General features: G+C 59.2%; 2 protein-coding genes and 1 long non-coding RNA gene across 4 annotated transcripts in view; 1 reads left to right on the top strand and 2 right to left on the bottom strand.

Moving 5' to 3' along the window:
• Positions 1-4,960: 4,960 nt before the first annotated feature.
• Positions 4,961-5,426, bottom strand: LOC116435756. Its single transcript, XR_004236846.1, has 2 exons — positions 5,134-5,426; positions 4,961-5,102 (listed from the first exon to the last, which is right to left on the bottom strand). It is a non-coding gene; the product is annotated as an uncharacterized LOC116435756 (long non-coding RNA).
• A 405-nt stretch (positions 5,427-5,831) lies between these two features.
• NCAPH (non-SMC condensin I complex subunit H) lies at positions 5,832-16,426 on the top strand. 2 transcript variants are annotated; one of them, XM_032092303.1, is made up of 17 exons: positions 5,832-6,033; positions 6,102-6,192; positions 7,078-7,170; positions 8,016-8,154; positions 8,618-8,736; positions 9,593-9,782; positions 10,138-10,229; positions 10,485-10,669; positions 10,974-11,122; positions 11,664-11,770; positions 11,950-12,072; positions 12,297-12,404; positions 14,186-14,380; positions 14,837-14,938; positions 15,065-15,150; positions 15,279-15,354; positions 15,854-16,426. In XM_032092303.1, exons 1-17 carry the CDS (start codon positions 5,834-5,836, stop codon positions 15,911-15,913), a joined length of 2,115 nt encoding a protein of 704 aa, XP_031948194.1. In that variant the 5' UTR covers positions 5,832-5,833; the 3' UTR covers positions 15,914-16,426. The 2 variants fall into 2 exon arrangements, with proteins under 2 accessions (XP_031948194.1, XP_031948195.1); XM_032092304.1 differs by having other exon boundaries at positions 11,667-11,770.
• KANSL3 (KAT8 regulatory NSL complex subunit 3) overlaps positions 12,071-17,301 on the bottom strand; it is a 40,003-nt gene continuing 34,772 nt past the window's right edge. The window contains exon 21 of the mRNA XM_032092298.1: positions 12,071-12,214. Within this exon, the coding sequence (XP_031948189.1) occupies positions 12,200-12,214 (15 nt within the window). The 3' untranslated portion in view covers positions 12,071-12,199. The remainder of the gene's footprint in view (positions 12,215-17,301) is intronic.

A 17,301-nucleotide genomic window follows, 5' to 3' on the forward strand; every position in this document is an offset into this window, starting at 1 on the left:
ATCACCCTGCCCCAAAATCCCATGTCCAGCTGGATAAGGAACACAATTATTATAATGCATGGAAATCCCCCTTTTCCTTGGAATACTCACCCCAAATCCCATTCCTGCTGGAATATCCACCCCAAATCCCATTCCTGAAGAATATCCACCCCAAATCCCATTTCTGCTGGAATATCCACCCCAAATCCCATTTCTCTGGAATATCCACCCCAAATCCCATTCCTGAAGAATATCCACCCCAAATCCCATTCCTGCTGGAATATCCACCCCAAATCCCATTCCTGCTGGAATATCCACCCTAAATCCCATTCCTATGGAACACCCACCCCAAATCCCATTTTGGCAGAATATCCAGCCCAAATCCCATTCCTATGGAATACCCACCCCAAATCCCATTCCTGCTGGATGTTAAATCCCACTCCTCAGTGAAAGTCCCGGAGAGGGACAGTGAGACCCAGGAGCAGCTGAGGGTCTCCTTAAAATCCCCATCCCGGACCAAAGGGCTCCCGATCCCAGGGGATCCCTCGGGAATTTGGGATTTGGGGTGGCGGCAGCCGGAAGGAGCTTTCTGGGAAGTTCTTCCCATGGGAGCATCCCGAGAGAGAGAGGGAACCCAACCGTCCTTCCCAAAGCATCTGCGTGTGACCGTCGGGATCGTCCCTCCGTGGATTTCATGGATAAATGTTCCTTTGGTGTGGAGAGACTGGTTCCTTATCCCTCAATGAGGGGAGGGGGGTGGGAGCGGGAAGAGGTGGAAAAGGCGGAAAAGCTAAAATTCCATAAAAAACATGGATGAAGGGTTTGGGGCATCCTCGGTGGGAAGGGTTTGCCCCGAAATGTCACCACAACAGCAGGAAAAGGGACAATTCCTGGAATTCCTCCTCAAAGCCGGGGCTGGGAGCGCATCCCTGATTCCCAAATCATGGAAATTATGGAAAAGGCTCCGATCCTTCCTGGAGCGCGAGCAGGGCTCGGGGTTGTTCTCCATGCGATTCCGGCCTCCTCTTCCCTGGCTGGGCTCCCGAATCCCGCTGCTCCGCCAGGAATGCTCAGTCCGTGGTTTTCCATGCTGACAGCGGAGCACGTGGGAATTGCGGGAGCATCCGGCCCCTGCCATCGGTTCCGGCCGCCTGGAATTCCGGATTTTAATTAAAGCGGCGTTGCCGGGCTTGGCTCCATCCCGCAGGCCCGGCAAACTCCGGCTGTTTGCTTTCCATGAGCGATTTTATCCTGGAAAAGGCCGGGAATGGATAAACATCGGCACGCGCCGGGCGCCGGCGGCTGCTCCCAGCTGAGCTTCCCACGAATGCGGGGCTGGATCCCCCTTCCCGGAGGGATTCACATCCCAAGGGAGCTTTTTATTGGGATCATCCCCTTGCCCATCCCAGCAGGATTCCGATCCCAACGGAGCCATTTCCTCCATGAGGATCACCCCATCCCAATCCCCACTGAGCCGTTTCCTCCATCAGGATCACCCCATCCCAGCAGGATTCCGATCCCAACTGAGACATTTCCTCCATGAGGATCACCCCATCCCAATCCCAACGGAGCCATTTCCTCCATCGGGATCACCCCATCCCAGTGGGATTCTGATCCCCACGGAGCCGTTTCCTCCATCGGGATCACCCCATCCCAGTGGGATTCTGATCCCAACGGAGCCATTTCCTCCATCGGGATCACCCCATCCCAGTGGGATTCTGATCCCAACGGAGCCATTTCCTCCATCGGGATCACCCCATCCCAGTGGGATTCTGATCCCCACGGAGCCGTTTCCTCCATCGGGATCATCCCATCCCCTTTCCCAGGGCTGTCCCTAAGCGGGAATTTCACCCCCACCCCACAAAATGAGGCCGAGCCCTCACTGGGTACAAAAATCCCCCTCAGCCACACAAGGAAAGGGAATTCCAAATTCCCCGGGCTTTGGGTTATCCCTCCATCTCCAATTCCATGGGAAACCCCCAAGAACCAGAAGCTGCCTGCTGGGAGACCCCAAAAAAGCCAAACTCGGTCGTTTTTGGTGCTTTTCGAGCAGGATCTGTAGGTTTGACCGAACCCACCCCGCTGATTTCCCGCTCCGGTGAATCCACGGGCTCAGCCTCATTTCCATGGATGGATTCCAGCATTTTGCATAAATTTGCTTCATGCCGAGTCCAAAATATCCCGGAAAACGGGAATTAACGGTGGCTCATCGCTGCCAGGGCACAACCCGCGGTTTCCATGGCACCCAGGGGGCTCTGGGATGCTTCCCAAAAAATATGAGCTCGGAGAGGAACGGTTTGGGTTCCAAACATCGGGATGGGAGTGGGTTTGTGTCCTTTGGGAGTCCCCGCCTCCATTTTGGGGCAGATTCCAGCAGATTTGGGGTTCCTGGATGGTGGAGAATTCCGGCTTGTTCGCAGCAGTAATTAGAGTTAATTACCCCAGTAATTACTGAGCTAAATGAGCGGAGCAGGAGCTGCTGGGAGATTTCAGGATTGGGAATTTGGGGGCGGGAAATGAGGAATTAAATCGGGTTTGGGGTTTCCAGGGCAAGGAACCGCTCCAAAGGGTCCTCCCTGGGCCTCGGGAATTCCAGAGGGAAGGAAGGGGAAAGGGGAGAGAGGAAATTGCTTCCATGGGATGCTCCGATTGATTTTTAATTAGAAATTAATTATTCATGGCAGCAATCGAATGGGCAGGGAGGGGTTGCAGAAGGATCTAAGGAATCCTGGTGGGATCCACGCTCTAACCAGGATTTTTTAGGAAGAAATTCCTGCCTGAGGGGCTGGGATGGAATTCCCAGAGGAGCTGTGGCTGCTCCTGGATCCCTGGAATTGTCCAAGGCTGGGCTGGAGCCACCAGGATTTATGGAAGGTGTCCTTGTCCATGGACAAGGTTTCAAGGTTCCTTCCAACCCAACCCATTCCAGGATTTATCCCGGAAAATATCCCAGGATAAGATTCCCACAGGCCCCAAGGAGCACTCCTGATCCCGCTTTCCCTTCCCTTTTCCTACAAGGATTGGGGCCATTCCCAGGGAATGAGGGGCTGGAGAAGGGATTGGGGCCATTCCCAAGGAATGAGGGGCAGGAGAAGGGATTGGGGCCATTCCCAGGGGCAGGAGAAGGGACTGGGGCCATTCCCAGGGAATGAGGGGCAGGAGAAGGGATTGGGGCCATTCCCAGGGGCTGGAGAAGGGATTGGGGCCATTCCCACGGAATGAGGGGCAGGAGAAGGGATTGGGGCCATTCCCAGGGGCTGGAGAAGGGATTGGGGCCATTCCCAAGGAATGAGGGGCAGGAGAAGGGATTGGGGCCATTCCCAGGGAATGAGGGGCTGGAGAAGGGATTGGGGCCATTCCCAGGGGCTGGAGAAGGGATTGGGGCCATTCCCAAGGAATGAGGGGCAGGAGAAGGGATTGGGGCCATTCCCAGGGGCTGGAGAAGGGATTGGGGCCATTCCCAGGGAATGAGGGGCAGGAGAAGGGATTGGGGCCATCCCGAGGTCCTTCCCACTCCGGCCTCTTCCAGAGCTTTCCCACTAAAGGGAAAAGAATCCCTCCTGGCTGGATCGGAGCGACGTGTGCGGCAGCCAGGCCACGGGAAGGCAGCTCGGGAACAGCTCTTCCCAATAAAATCTTGGAAAGATCAAACCCGCTTCCCTCTGCCGAGCTTTCCCTGTGCCTCCAGCTCCAAACACAAGGAATGAGTGCGCCAAAAATGCGGGAAATCCTGGGATTTGTGGCACAAGAATTGGGGATAAAACACAGGGCAGCAAAAATCTGGGAAATCCTGTCACCAGGGATCCCTCAATTTCCACTTCCATACGGGAATGTTCCTGCCCTCTCCGGCACCGCTGATGGATGCCTGGGAAAAATCCAAGGCCGTTGCCAGGGCAGGAGAAATTTATTTGGGCATCAAAACCCTCGGAGGCTCCTTTGGGTCGGGCTCAGCTGCAGAGATTGATTTGTTTACTGCAGCCACGGAACATGCGGGGTCTGTTCCCGGGAAAACTCATCCCAAAGCACATCCCGGGATTTTCCAGCCCCTCCCGGTTATCCTGGAGCAGCTGAGGGAAGGGATTGACCCCATTGCTCAGCCCCCGAGTTATCTGGGGGACAAAAAAAAAAAAAACCCTGAAGTGTTTCGGTTCCTCGAGGTTTGGGAGTGTCCGGGGCTCTTCCAAGGAAATTCCAGGCTCCAAGCGTTGATTCCTTTGCCATTTTTGGGGTTGGGATGAGGCAGCGCTGAGATCCCGACTGGGGGAGCGCTCCTGGCGGGGGTGGCCGCGGGAATCGACGGACGGAGCCAAAGGAAAAGTGGGATTCGGGAGTTAACGACCACCTCTAAATGCACGTATTCCTTAGGAAAAATGGGATTTTCCTTGTTGGGTCCTGGTGGATGGTGTTTGGAACGGGTTCTGGTAAAGCCGTGCTGGGGACACAGCGCGGGCTCGGGCACTCCCGGGGAGAGGCGTTTCCTTGGATCGGCCCTTCCCGGGATCCTGGAGCATCCTGGATGGGGAACCCACCATTCCCTAATCCCGGATTCTCCTCCCCGGGAGATCCCGCGGCTCCATCCCGTGCTGGAACATGGACTTGACGATCCTAAAGGTGTTTTCCACGCTTAACAATTCCGCGATTCCCTTGGCACGGAGGGGAAATCCTGGAGCGGGGATCAATCCACGGCTTTTCCTGCTGCTCCATCCAGCGGCTCAGCCGGGAAAAGCCGCCGGGAAAAAACGCGGACACCCAACCGCAGCAAGGCCGCGGTGCCTTAAATCCATGGATTCGGCTGGGAATGCTGCCTGGGAGGGCTGGAAAAGCTCCTGCTCCGGGCGGTGGCACTGGAGAAGCAGCTGCTGCTCCCGAGCTTTGGAATGGAATTGGAATGGAATTCCCGAGCTTTTGGGGATGGATCTGGGGGCACGTCCAGGCCATCCCGACTTTTTCCTAAAGCTTCCAGAGCACAGGACACGCTCCAGAAATAAAAGTTACGGATTTATTTCCCTCTTGGTGGAGCCTTGCCTCAGGCACAGAGCTCGGGGCTCTCCCAGGAGTGTCCCCTCTGCCCGGGATGGGGGACCTGAGGTCAGGTGAGGGTCTCAGGGAATATGGGGACACACCTGGAGGGTCTCAGGGAATATGGGGACACACCTGGAGGGTCTCAGGGAACACCAGAGGGGGCACAGGGTGGCTCAGGGTGGAGCTCTGCTGCCAGGAACAGGGACAGGAGGAGAGGGAACGGCCTCAGGCTGGGCCAGGGGAGGCTCGCGTTGGACACCAGCGGGAATTTCCTCATGGAAAGGGCGCTCAGGCCTCGGAACTGCCCGGGGAGGTTTGGAATGCCCATCCCTGGAGGTGTCCAAGGCCTGGAGGTGGCACTCAGGGCTCTGGGCTGGGGACAAGGGGGGCATCGGGCACAGCTTGGACTCGGTGATCGCAAAGATTCCAACCTCACTGATTCCGGGATAAGCGGCGCTGCTCTGGTGGCTCCTCCTCCTTCTTGGGGGGTGCGGGGGCGGCACCGGGGGCTGCTGACACCGCTCCGATCCCATCCCAGGGCCGGCAGATGGGGGGCAATGGAAGGGTCGCCCCTTCCCGAGGGTTCCCTCCCGGGGGTCCCCTCAGAGCGCTGCGCCCCCCCCCCCCCTTCCCCCCTCACGACCGTTACCCGGCGCGCACGCGCGGGCCCGCCGAGCGCGCGCCGCCGTTCAAACCCGCCTCGGGGGCGGGCGCGCCGCGCGCTGATTGGCTGCCGGGCAGGGGCGCCGCGCGCTGATTGGTCGGGAGGCGCGGAGGGGGCGTGGCCGCGGCGAGGGCGGGCTCCCCCTCAGCGCGGCGCTGTCCCGCAGCCATGAGCGCTCGCACCCCCCGCGCCGCCGCCGCCGCCTTCGCCGCCTCCCCGGCCCCGCGGCCCCTCGGCAGCACCGGCACCCCCGGCACCCCCGTGCTCGCTGAGTGCCCCAACAACGACGATGAGCGCGAGAGGCGCCAGCGCCGCCGCTCCAGGGCCGTGGACTCGTCGCTGCAGGGCCTCGGCTCCCCCGCGCCCAGGTAGGGCCGGTGCGCGGGGCCCCGGGCTGAGGGGGGAGCGCGGTCACCGACGCCGCTGTGTCCCGCAGGCCCGAGAGCTGGCAGCCCCCGCTGCCCCAGTGGAGCAACGCGCAGATCGCGGAGCACTACAGCACCTGTATCAAGCTCTGCAGCGAGAACGTGAGTCCGGGGCGCCGCGGTTGGGCCGGGCGGGGTTTAAAATCCTCCGGCAACGCGGGGCGGGCGGGGTTGGAAACGCTTCGGGCCTTGGCAGCGGGGTCGTTCCGGGATGGGGCAGGTTAAGGGACCGTGAAGGGGCATCTGGCCCCAGCACCCTGCTCCAGCAGGGTCATCCCACAGCACATGGGTGGTGTCTGCACGGTTCTGGAATAGCTCTGGGCAATCCCAGGAAAAAGTTCTTGTGGAACTCGCCAGGCATCAGGTCCTGCCCGTTCCTCTCGTCCCATGGCTGGGCCCCCCGGAGCAGAGCCTGGCTCCATCCTCCCACATTCCCCCTTGGATATTTAGACACAGGGATGAGGGCCCCTCTCAGCCGTCTCTTCCCGAGGCTGACCAGCCCCAGCTCCCTCAGCCTTTCCTCATCGGGGGGATGCTCCAGGCCCTTCCTCATCTTTGTCACTGGAGCTCCGTGTCCCTCCTGTCCCAGTGATCCCAGAGCTGGACGCAGCACTCCAGAGGTGCTCCCAGGGCTGGGCAGAGGGGCAGGAACGCTCCCTGACCTGCTGGGAATGCTCTTCCTGGGGCATCCCCTTGGTGTCCTTGTTCCTAGGACACTCTGCTGGGCAGGGACAGTTTGTTGTCCCCCAGGTCCTTCTCCACAGGGATCACCCCCAGCCTGTGCTGTGTCCAGGGCTGTCCCTCCCCAGCTGCAGGACCCTGTTGAATTTCAGACAATTCCCTGCCCACCTCTCCAACCTTTTCCTATTCCTCTTCCAAGAGGAAGCCGTGGCCACATCCAGGCTGCTGTTGCCCTCCCCCGGGGCTCAGGGTCCTGGCAGGGTGGCCCTGGTCAGGGGAAGGGTCCCCAGCTGTGCTTTATTGCAGAAAATCACCACCAAAAATGCCTTTGGGCTGCACCTGATCGATTACATGACCGAGATCCTGAAGCAGAAGAACTCAGAGCTCACCAACTTCAAGGTGAGAGGAGTCCTTGCTGCTGCTGCTGCTGCTTTGTTTCCACCTGGCAATTAACCCCAGGCTTAATTGATGTGAAACCTCGAACGCTGCTCAGGGTGCTGCCGCCAAAACCCCCCTGGGAGAGGCGGCACAGCCGCTTTTTGTCAGAATTGGAGGCACCGAATCCTTGTAAAGGCTGAATCCTTCTGGTTGTGGCGTTCCAAAGGGCTCTGGTGCAAAAGCAGGGCTTGGGAGGCCTCTGAGGTGAAAACCAGTGACCAAACAAGGCTGGGAAAGGAAGGAGGGTGCTGCTGGGCTGGGTTTAATCCAAGAACTTGCCAAGGAAAAGATTCCCTGGGATTGCTGGGAGGGAGGAGTGGATTCCCGGATGGATCCGCAGGGGACAGCGCTTTGGGATGTGGCCTCCAGGAGCTCCTGAGCCAGCAGTGGCTCCTGAGGGAAGGATGGGAAAGGGGCACTGGGTTTCACTGGGGGGTTCTCAGCCTTCCTGACGGGGTCTGGGGCTGGAGAAGGCACTTGGAATTCCACGTCCTTCACCCCTTCATGATTGGGGCAAACGGGATGATCCCGAGGGGGTGGCCCTAAGGAAGGAGAGGCGGCTCCTGGCAGATCAAACCTGCGCCTTTCTGCTTCTCCCCGCTGCCAAACTCAGCAATTCCTAAAGGATTTTAGGTGTGATCCCAAAAAGCCAAAGGGAGCACCCCCCTTGGCGGTCCATAGCTTTCACAGTCACTCCTCTCCCCGTTATCCGCGATTTTCCTCGGGATGCAGAGCACTCGGGAAATCAGATCTGGGATCATCCAGGCGAGGCTTTTCCCTCTCCAGCTGCGAATTCCCTGTTCCAGGTGGCAGCGGGAACCCTGGATGCCAGTGCCAAGATCTACGCTGTGCGCGTGGATTCCGTCCACGCCGACACCTACAGGGTCCTGGGCAACCTGGGCAAGGACTCAGCCCCTGCCAAGGACCCGCAGAGCCCCGAGGAAGGTGGGAATTCCCTCTTTTTCTCTCAAAAAACCCGGGAAATTCCCTCCTTTCCCACCCGGGAACAGGAGAAGCCTCAGTGCTCTTTCCAAGTTGGGAGTTTCAAAGAGATTTGGGGTTAATCGAATTTTCCAGGGGTTGGGAGATCCCAGGTTGGTTCTCCTGGAATACTGGAGCAGGGAGGGATGGGAGGGAGAAGCTGGAGCTGTTGTTCAGGGATTTCTGATTTCAGTTTGGGGCCAAACAGGGACAGTTTGGGGCCAAACAGGGGCAGTTTGGGGCCAAACAGAACCAATAAAAAGCAAAGCCCATCCGGCCCATGGAACGTTGCTCGTTCCAACAGATCCCGACTGAGGAATTCCAATGCCCGCTGTGAGTTTGGTGCCCAGGTTCCAGGTTTTCCCTCTCCTTTAGGAGGGATTTTGGCCATTTTGAAGTGGGATTTTTGTCCTTCTCCCCTCTCCAGGCTCCAGCCCAGCCCCCGAGGCCGCCCGGAAGGCGCAGCCCAGGAAGAAACAAACCTTCCGAACCATCGAGCACAACCTGAACAACATCAACCTTCCCGAGGCCTCCCGCGGCTCTGAGGTGGCCTTGGATCTCTCCTCATCCCTGTTTTCCTGCCTCTCCACCCCCCTGGGCTCTGGCATCGCACAAACCTGGGAATTCAGGCTGGGAAAAGGATCCTGGAATGGTTTGGGGTGGAAGAGATGAAATCCCATCTGGTGCCAGCGTGGCCAGGGACGCTTCCCACTATCCCAGCTCGCTGCAGCCTGGCCTGGGATATTCCCAGGGATGGATTTGCCCAGGAGTGGCTGCAGGAATTCCATCCCAGCCTTTTCCATGCCCTGAAGGAGGAGGAAATTCCATCCCTCTCCTCAGCTCCTCCCAGCTCCTGTCGGGAGTTGATTCCTCCTGGAGTTTCCCTTCCCTGCTGCCTCCAGGTGGGATTAGGACAAATCCTGCTGGTCCTACTGTGGCAGGAGAGCCCTCTGGGAATTCCTGAGCCAGGTTGAGAATTCCTGAGCCCTCTGGGAATTCCTGTTTGTCCCTGGATCCCAGAATCCCAGGCTGGGATGGAAGGGACCTTAAATCCCATCTCATCCCACCCTTTCCGTGGACACCTCCCCACTATCCCAGGCTGCTCCAGCCTGGCCTGGCACACTCCCAGGGATGATCCAGAGGCAGAGAGGGAGGAATTTCTTCCTGATTCCCAGTCCACACCAGCTCATGGAATCCTGGAATGCCTTGGCTTGGAAGGGACCCTACAGCTCATCCCATTCCAACCCCTCATTCCAACACCTCCTGCCATCCCAGCTGCTCCAGCCTGGCCCGGCTGCGGTGGATCGTTTTCCCTTGGGATCTGTGCTCCAAAGCCTCTCTCAGAGCCCTCCCTTCCCCTCTCCATGCCCTGATTCCAGCCCCATTCCCTGATTCCCCACAGGTGGATCCCATGTTCCAGAGGGCGGCCGCCTCCTTCGACGAGTGCAGCACGGCCGGGATCTTCCTCACGGGGCTGCGCTCCCAGAGCTTCCAGAGCCGGCTCCTCTTCCACTCTGGGATTATCCCTCTGCCCTCTTCGGACACCCCGGCCCTGCCCAGCTCGGATCCCGTCCCAGTGGCTGATCTAAAAGGTGAATTCCAGCCTTTTTTTCCATGCTTTTCCTGGCCTTATCCAGCTCCTTCCCCTGTGATTTCGGTCACTGCTCTGATCCCGCTCAGGATGCTGGAAAACCGGGAATTCTGGAGGTTTGAGGTCCCTCCCTGCCCCCCCACCCTCTGGAAGCTGGGCAGGATTTGGGATCGGTGCATTCCAGGGTGAGGATTGACCTTGGATACGGCTCCAAACCCTGCTCAGCATTCCCAGGGTTATTCCCAAGAATTGAAGTCTTTTCCCTGGATAGCTGAGCCCTGCCCAGCCGGGATTGCAGAGCCATGGGATACCTGCTTGGATCCAAGGAATTCACCTCGTGTCCAACCTCTCCCCAGCCCTGCTGGCCCAGTGCCTGGAAAAACGCCGGATCTGCTCCTCCCTGGCCGGATTCCAGTTCAGCAACTGGGATGAGGAGTCCCACAGCGAGGTAGGCTGGGAATTCCTGAGGCAGGAGGGAATTCCTGAGGCAGGCTGGGAATTCCTGAGCCAAGTGGGAATTCCCACAGACCAGGATGCTCCCACCTGGCTCTGAACACTTCCAGGGGTGGGGCAGCCACAGCTTCTCTGGGAATTCCATCCCAGGGAGGAATTTTTTCCCATTATCCCATCTCTCCCTGCCCTCCTTCGGCTCCTCACCCATCTCCCATCCTCACCCATCCCGGGGCTCTTCCCTGTTTTCCAGTCGGTGTCGGCGCTGCTGGAGAAGTTCCGGAAGAGCGAGCAGGTCTTTGATCCCAACGTGGAGCTGGACAGCGACGACGGGGAGGGCGCTGCCCCCCCGGAATTCCAGCTGGAATCCCCCGGGAGCACGGCCGGAGAGAGGATCGGGGAATTCCCGGAGAACCTCGGCTCCTTCGGGAGCAGGAGGTGGGTGCGGAGGGGGATCCGTGGCTGGGCTTTGGGAGCTCCGTGGGGCAATTCCAGGGAGGAATTCCCAGCTCCTGATGAGGAATTCCCAGTCCCTCTGAGGAGCTCACCTCCTGCTCCAGGGCTGGGAGCATCCAGGAATGTTTTCCAGGGATCTCTCTGCCTTCCACGGAGAACTCAGGCAAATCCAGCCGGTTTTTCCAGCAGAACTGAGGCTCTGCCCCCTTCCCAGTGCCCCGGGAATAAATCCCCTCAGGAATTCCGAGGGAATGGTGTCACTGAGCAGGTCCCGGGCCTTTTCCAGGACTGACGGAGCTCCTTTGGGAGAGGGAGACATCACCACCATGAGCCTGCACCTATCCATGAATCCCGGGGAATATTCCTACTTCAGCCCTCGCACGCTCTCCATGTGGGCCGGCCCCGAGCACTGGCGCTTCCGGCCCCGCCACAGGCGTGAGTGTCCGGAGGGAGGGAGCCTCGGGATGGGCAGGGAATCCTGGGATGGGCAGGGAATCGTGGAATTGCGGGGCTGGGAAGGACTCGGAGCCCATCCATGGGCAGGGACCCCTCCCACTGTCCCAGGGTGGAATTCCTTCCCCATATCCCACCCGATCTCCTTCAGACCATCAATCAGAGTTTCTGCTCCCATGGATTCCTTTGCACCATGGAGCTGAGGCCAGCCCCGGCTGCTTTCCCAGGAAAAGGGGGAAAATCCATTTGCCTGGAGCAGATGCTCCGGGTGGGAATGAGCTGCCTGTGCTTGTCCTGGCCTGAGGCAGTGACAGCTCCTTTCCTCCTCCTTTCCTCCTCCTTTCCTCCTCCTTTCCTCCTCCTTTCCTCCTCCTTTCCTCCTCCTTTCCTCCTCCTTTCCTCCTCCTTTCCTCCTCCTTTCCTCCTCCTTTCCTCCTCCTTTCCTCCTCCTTTCCTCCTCCTTTCCTCCTCCTTTCCTCCTCCTTTCCTTCCTCTCCTTCTTCCCCTCCCTCCCATCCCGCAGCAGACACCGGCTCCGAGGGGGAATCCCGCCGGAGGAATCCCAGGAAGGTTTTCGAGCTGGATTTCGAGGAGGACGTCGACTTCGAGCCCCATTTCCGTAAGACCAAGGTGCTGCAGGGCCGCTGCCCTTCCTGCTCTCCCTTTTCCCACAGCAGCCTGGAATTCCCTGGATTTTGGCTGCTCCAGCTGGGTGTCCTGGCTGGACCCTGCCCCTTTCCAGACAAATTCCAAGCACTCCTTGTTTTTGCATGGAAAGCTGATGGAGCTTCCCATTTTTCCATTCCCAGGCATCCACAACTCTGGCCAAATCCATCCTGGAGAGCCAGAACGTCCGGGGCACCACGCTCCCTGCCGACTTCCACTACGACCCCAAGAACATGGCACAGCTCTTCCTCAAACCCACGGTCAGGGTGAGAGAGCCTTCCCTAAAAGAATTCCAGGGGATCATTCCAGGGGATCATTCCAGGCACAAAACCTCTCCTCACCAAGCTCCGGGAGCGTCCTGGGATGTTCCTGAGGGCTGGGGCCGTGCTGGTGTCACCACGGAGCATCCTGGGAAAAAGGGGGATGAAGGAACAAGGCCTCGCCTTTTTCCAGGAATATCTTGGAATGTTTTCCCTGCCCTGTCCCACAGCTCGGCCAGAGCTCGGAGCCGGTGGGGACCTTGGATAGCGAGGCTGGGATTGGGGACTACGACTACAACAACCCCAGCGACACCTGCAACTTCTGCCCCGCACTGCAGGTACAGCCCAGGAGGGCCTTTATCCCTCCCATGCTCTTCCCTGTGCTTGATCCGTGCCGGGAATAACGTGGGAATTCCGAATCCGCGGCCAGAGAATTCCCAAGGAAAGGAATTGGAGCCGCAGATCCTCCCAAAGCTGCGGGGTCTGCAAACCCTGCTGGCATCTGCTCCAAACCCCATCCAGCCTGGCCTGGGACATTCCCAGGGGTGGGTTTGCCAGGAATTCCATCCCAGCCTTTTCCATGCCCTGAAGGAGGAGGAAATTCCATCCCTCTCCTCAGCTCCTCCCAGCTCCTGTCGGGAGTTGATTCCTCCTGGAGTTTCCTTTCCCTGCTGCCTCCAGGTGGGATTGGGACAAATCCCGCTGGTCCCACAGTGGCAGGAGAGCCCTCTGGGAATTCCTGAGCCAGGTTGGGAATTCCTGAGCCCTCTGGGAATTCCTGTGTGTCCCTGGATCCCAGAATCCCAGGCTGGGATGGAAGGGACCTTAAATCCCATCTCATCCCACCCTTTCCGTGGACACCTCCCACTATCCCAGGCTGCTCCAGCCTGGCCTGGGACACTCCCAGGAATGGAAAAGCTTTGGGAACAGCTCCCTACACCTGCCTGGGGCCAGCGGGGAGGGACTGGATGAGCCCCAATCCCATGGGGATAACCTCAGTTCCATGGGGATACCCCCAATCCCATGGAGATAACCCCCAATCCATGGGGATAACCCTCAATCCCATGGGGATAACCCCAATCCCATGGGGATAACCTCAGTTCCATGGGGATAACCCCCAATTCCATGGGGATAACCCCCAATTCCATGGGGATAACCTCAATTCCATTGGGATAACCCCCAATCCATGGGGATAACCTCAATCCCATGGGGATAACCTCAGTTCCATTGGGATAACCTCAGTTCCATTGGGATAACCTCAATTCCATTGGGATAACCCCAATCCCATGGGGATAACCTCAATTCCATTGGGATAACCTCAGTTCCATGGGGATACCCCCAATCCCATGGGGATAACCTCAGTTCCATGGGGATAACCCCCAATCCATGGGGATAACCTCAATCCCATGGGGATAACCTCAGTTCCATTGGGATAACCCCAATCCCATGGGGATAACCTCAGTTCCATTGGGATAACCTCAATTCCATTGGGATAACCCCAATCCCATGGGGATAACCCCCAATCCCATGGGGATAACCTCAGTTCCATGGGGATAACCTCAGTTCCATGGGGATACCCCCAATCCCATGGGGATAACCTCAGTTCCATTGGGATAACCCCAATCCCATGGGGATAACCCCCAATCCCATGGGGATAACCTCAGTTCCATTGGGATAACCCCAATCCCATGGGGATAACCCCCAATCCCATGGGGATAACCTCAATTCCATTGGGATAACCTCAGTTCCATGGGGATACCCCCAATCCCATGGGGATAACCTCAGTTCCATGGGGATACCCCCAATCCCATGGGGATAACCTCAGTTCCATTGGGATAACCCCAATCCCATGGGGATAACCTCAATCCCATGGGGATAACCTCAGTTCCATTGGGATAACCCCAATCCCATGGGGATAACCCCCAATCCCATGGGGATAACCTCAGTTCCATGGGGATACCCCCAATCCCATGGGGATAACCCCCAATCCCATGGGGATAACCTCCATTCCATTGGGGTAACCCCAATCCCACGGGAAGCTGGGTGGGAATTCCCACCCTCCGGAGCGGCTCCTGCTGCCTCTGGCTCCTCCAGGTGTCCCCTCCGTGTCCCCTCCCAGGACCCCGACAGCGACGACGACCCCGATCCCGCGGAATTCCAGGGCGAGGCCGGGGAGTTCAACCTCACCGCTCATCCCGAGGCTCCGGAGCGCACCGGGATCAACGGGGTCATCACCGGGATCGTCAACGGGGTCGTCAACGGCGGGGACGTCACCACCTACGGAGAGCTGACCCTCATCGCTGAGCCCCAGAAGGTCTGGGACTGGGATTGGGACTGGGACTGGAAACTGGTCATTGGAACTGGGAATTCTTCACTGGGACTGGGAATTCCTCGCTGGAATGGGGAGCTACTCATTGGAACTGGGAGCTACTGGGCTGGGAGCTGCTCCCTGGCGCTGGGAATGCCTCCCTGGCACTGGAAATTCCTCCCTTGCACTGGGAACTCCACTCTGGGACTGGGAATTGCTCCCTGGCACTGGGAATTGCTCCCTGGCACTGGGAGCTCCTCCCTGGGCAGGGCTGGAGCAAAAACCTCTCAGCACCTCCAGGGTTAAAAATCCCAGGAGCTCCCTCCCCACCCCCGGAGCCTCTGGATCGGCATTCCCAGAGGAACAATTCCCGGGTTAAACACCAGGACTGTTGCAGCGCTCCTGTCACTGCCATGGAAAATCGGGAATGATCCTGATGGCGATCCCGGATTCTTCCCTCAGATCAATAGGATCGCCATCCAGTACGCCAGGACCGCCAAGAAGATGGACATGAGGAGGCTGAAGAGGGACATGTGGGAGCTGCTGACGGGAGCGGGGGAAGAGGTGAGAAATTCCTGCAGGGAATTCCACAGCCCTTCCTTCCCTCCCGGCTGGACAGGCTGCAGGGGTTTTCCTTGGAATGCCGGGGAGCGGAGCTGGGCTCTGCAGTGCCGGGATTTTCCCAAACAGGCGGGAGGAGCCGGGGAAGAGCCGGACACGGCGGCGGTGGCCGGAGAGAAGGTCCTGAGTGACGTCACCAAGGAGCTGCTCCACAGGTTTGGGATGGGGATGGGACAGGGAAAATCCCAGGGAAGCTGTGCTCACATCCAGCTTGGCAAAGCCGAGGAGCTGAGCTTTGCTCTGGGATTCCCGGGGCTCCGATCCCGATCCCGCTTTTCCACAGGCTCCCCCCTGCCATGGCCACCAACCTCTCCGTGCCCTTGGCCTTCGTGTGCCTGCTGCATCTGGCCAACGAGAAGGTGAGAGCAGGGAGCCATTCCCGTCAGTGCCGGATATTCCATGGAATACAGCTCAGGGAACGGGAACGGCAGCACCTGGAGCATTCCCAGCTGTGCCTCCCCGTCCTCGGGGCTGTCCCAGAGCTGTGAGCATTCCAGGCTCCGGAGAAAGGAGCAGAATCCCAGAATCCCTGAGGCTGGAAAAGCTCTCCAAGGTCACAGATTCCAACCTGTGCCCGATCCCCACCTTGGCACCGAGTGCCACATCCAGGAATTCCTTGGGATTCCTTTCCAAGAATGGCAACTCCAAACCTCCCCTGGGCAGCCCCTTCCAACCTTTTCCACGGAGGTTTCCATGGAAAAATTTCCCTTTCCATGGGGAAATTCCTGCTGCTGTCCCACGTTCCTGGGAGGAGCCCCCAGCCAGTGGCAGGAGGGGCTGGGCTCCATCCGAAGCCTCATCCTGGGGGATTTATTCCTTCTGCCTCCGCCCGACTCAGCTTTTCCCTGCCATTCCCAGAACCTGAAGCTGCAGAGCACGGAGGACCTGTCGGATATCCTGGTGCAACAGGGAGACTGATCCGGCTCTGGAGCAGCCCTGGGATGATCCCAGGCCGCAGCTCGGGCGTTCCCGGCGGGCTGGCCTCGCTCCGCACTCCTGCAGGGGCAGATGCTTCCCCTCTGCCGAGAAATCCCGAAATCCCGCTGCTCCCTGCGCCTCGGGAAGACCTGGAAGTCAGGCTGGGATGTCCTGGCTGGACAGAGGGAGCGGCTCAGCACTTCCAGCTGGGATCCAGCAGCTCTTCCCTGGGATTGGGCTGTGCCATTCCTGCGTCTCACTGTGAACCTCCTGCAGCGAGGGCTCCTCTGTGTCCCAAAATTTCCTGTCTGTGTCCCAGACTTTTCTCTGTGTCCTAAAATTTCCTTCCTGTCCCAAACTTTCTTCTCTGTGTCCCAAAAGGCTTCTCCAGGTGTCCTTCCCTGTCTGTAATTCCCAGGTTTTGGACTGACTGTTACTCCTGGCTCCCATTCCCTGGAATTATTCCCTCTTTTTGTACTGTTTAAGGATAATAAAACAGCTGTGGACTTTGTACGGGGGCCTTGAAGGAGTCCTCGGAATCAGGGAGAGGTCAAAGTGACCCCAGAGTGGGGTGGGGGGCAGCTCCCTAAAAAAAGGGAATCCAGGGGTCAGAGCCTGGAGCAGCAGCCGGGAATGGGAATCCAGGAGCCGAATTCTGGGAGCAGGAGCAGCCGGAGATCCCGGGAACTTCAGGGGGCTGGGGCAGGATTGGATTCGGGATTGTGGGGCAGGATTGGATCCGGATCTCCAGGTCGGGATTGGGGCGGGATCGGATCTGGGAACGGGTCGGGAAAGGCTGCGCGGGCACCGAACCGGAGCCGCTCCGCGCCCGCCCCAGCCCGGCGGGATCCGGGACGGGACAAAGGGGCCGTGCCCGCCCCGAGGGGCTGAGCCCGCACCCCGCAGGGGCTGCTCGGGGCCACGGGCGCCTGTCCGGGTGCGCGTCCCCCTGGATTTGCGCATCCCTGCCCGGGATCGGCAGCGCCGGGCTCGTGGCCGGGCTCCGATGGCTCCTGTGGGTGCTGGGACGCCCCGGCTGAGCTCGTTAAGCCTCATTAGTGCCCCGCTAATGAGCTCTCCGTGGAAAGACCCTCAGGGCCGGGCTGGGGGGGGCAGTGCCACCGCCCTGGCAGAGGCTCGAGGTGAGCGCAGCCCCCAGACCCCTCCCCGGGGGCACCCAGAGCCCCCAGCACCCCTCGATCGGGGCGGTTTTACCTCCCGGACCTCCCGCGCCCGCCGCGGCTGCCTCGGCCCCGGGGACTCTCCTCGGGCGCAGTTTCCCGGTGATTACGTGGTTAATTACGGGGTAATTAAACCCAGGGAGGTGTTTGACGGCTTCATATCCCGAGTTCCGAGCGCCGGGCTGGAGCTGCGGTTCCCCGCCCGCC

The sequence above is a fragment of the Corvus moneduloides genome, chromosome 27 (assembly GCF_009650955.1).
Source record: "Corvus moneduloides isolate bCorMon1 chromosome 27, bCorMon1.pri, whole genome shotgun sequence".
NCBI lineage: Eukaryota > Metazoa > Chordata > Aves > Passeriformes > Corvidae > Corvus > Corvus moneduloides.

Bases quoted from the DNA above. Each gene is read 5' to 3' on its own strand.
- NCAPH (XM_032092303.1), top strand. From the start codon at position 5,834: ATGAGCGCTCGCACCCCCCGCGCCGCCGCCGCCGCCTTCGCCGCCTCC. The intron at 11,123-11,663 runs GTGAGTGTCCGG...CCCATCCCGCAG, and splicing joins CTTCCGGCCCCGCCACAGGC to CAGACACCGGCTCCGAGGGG. The intron at 14,939-15,064 runs GTGAGAAATTCC...TTTCCCAAACAG, and splicing joins TGACGGGAGCGGGGGAAGAG to GCGGGAGGAGCCGGGGAAGA.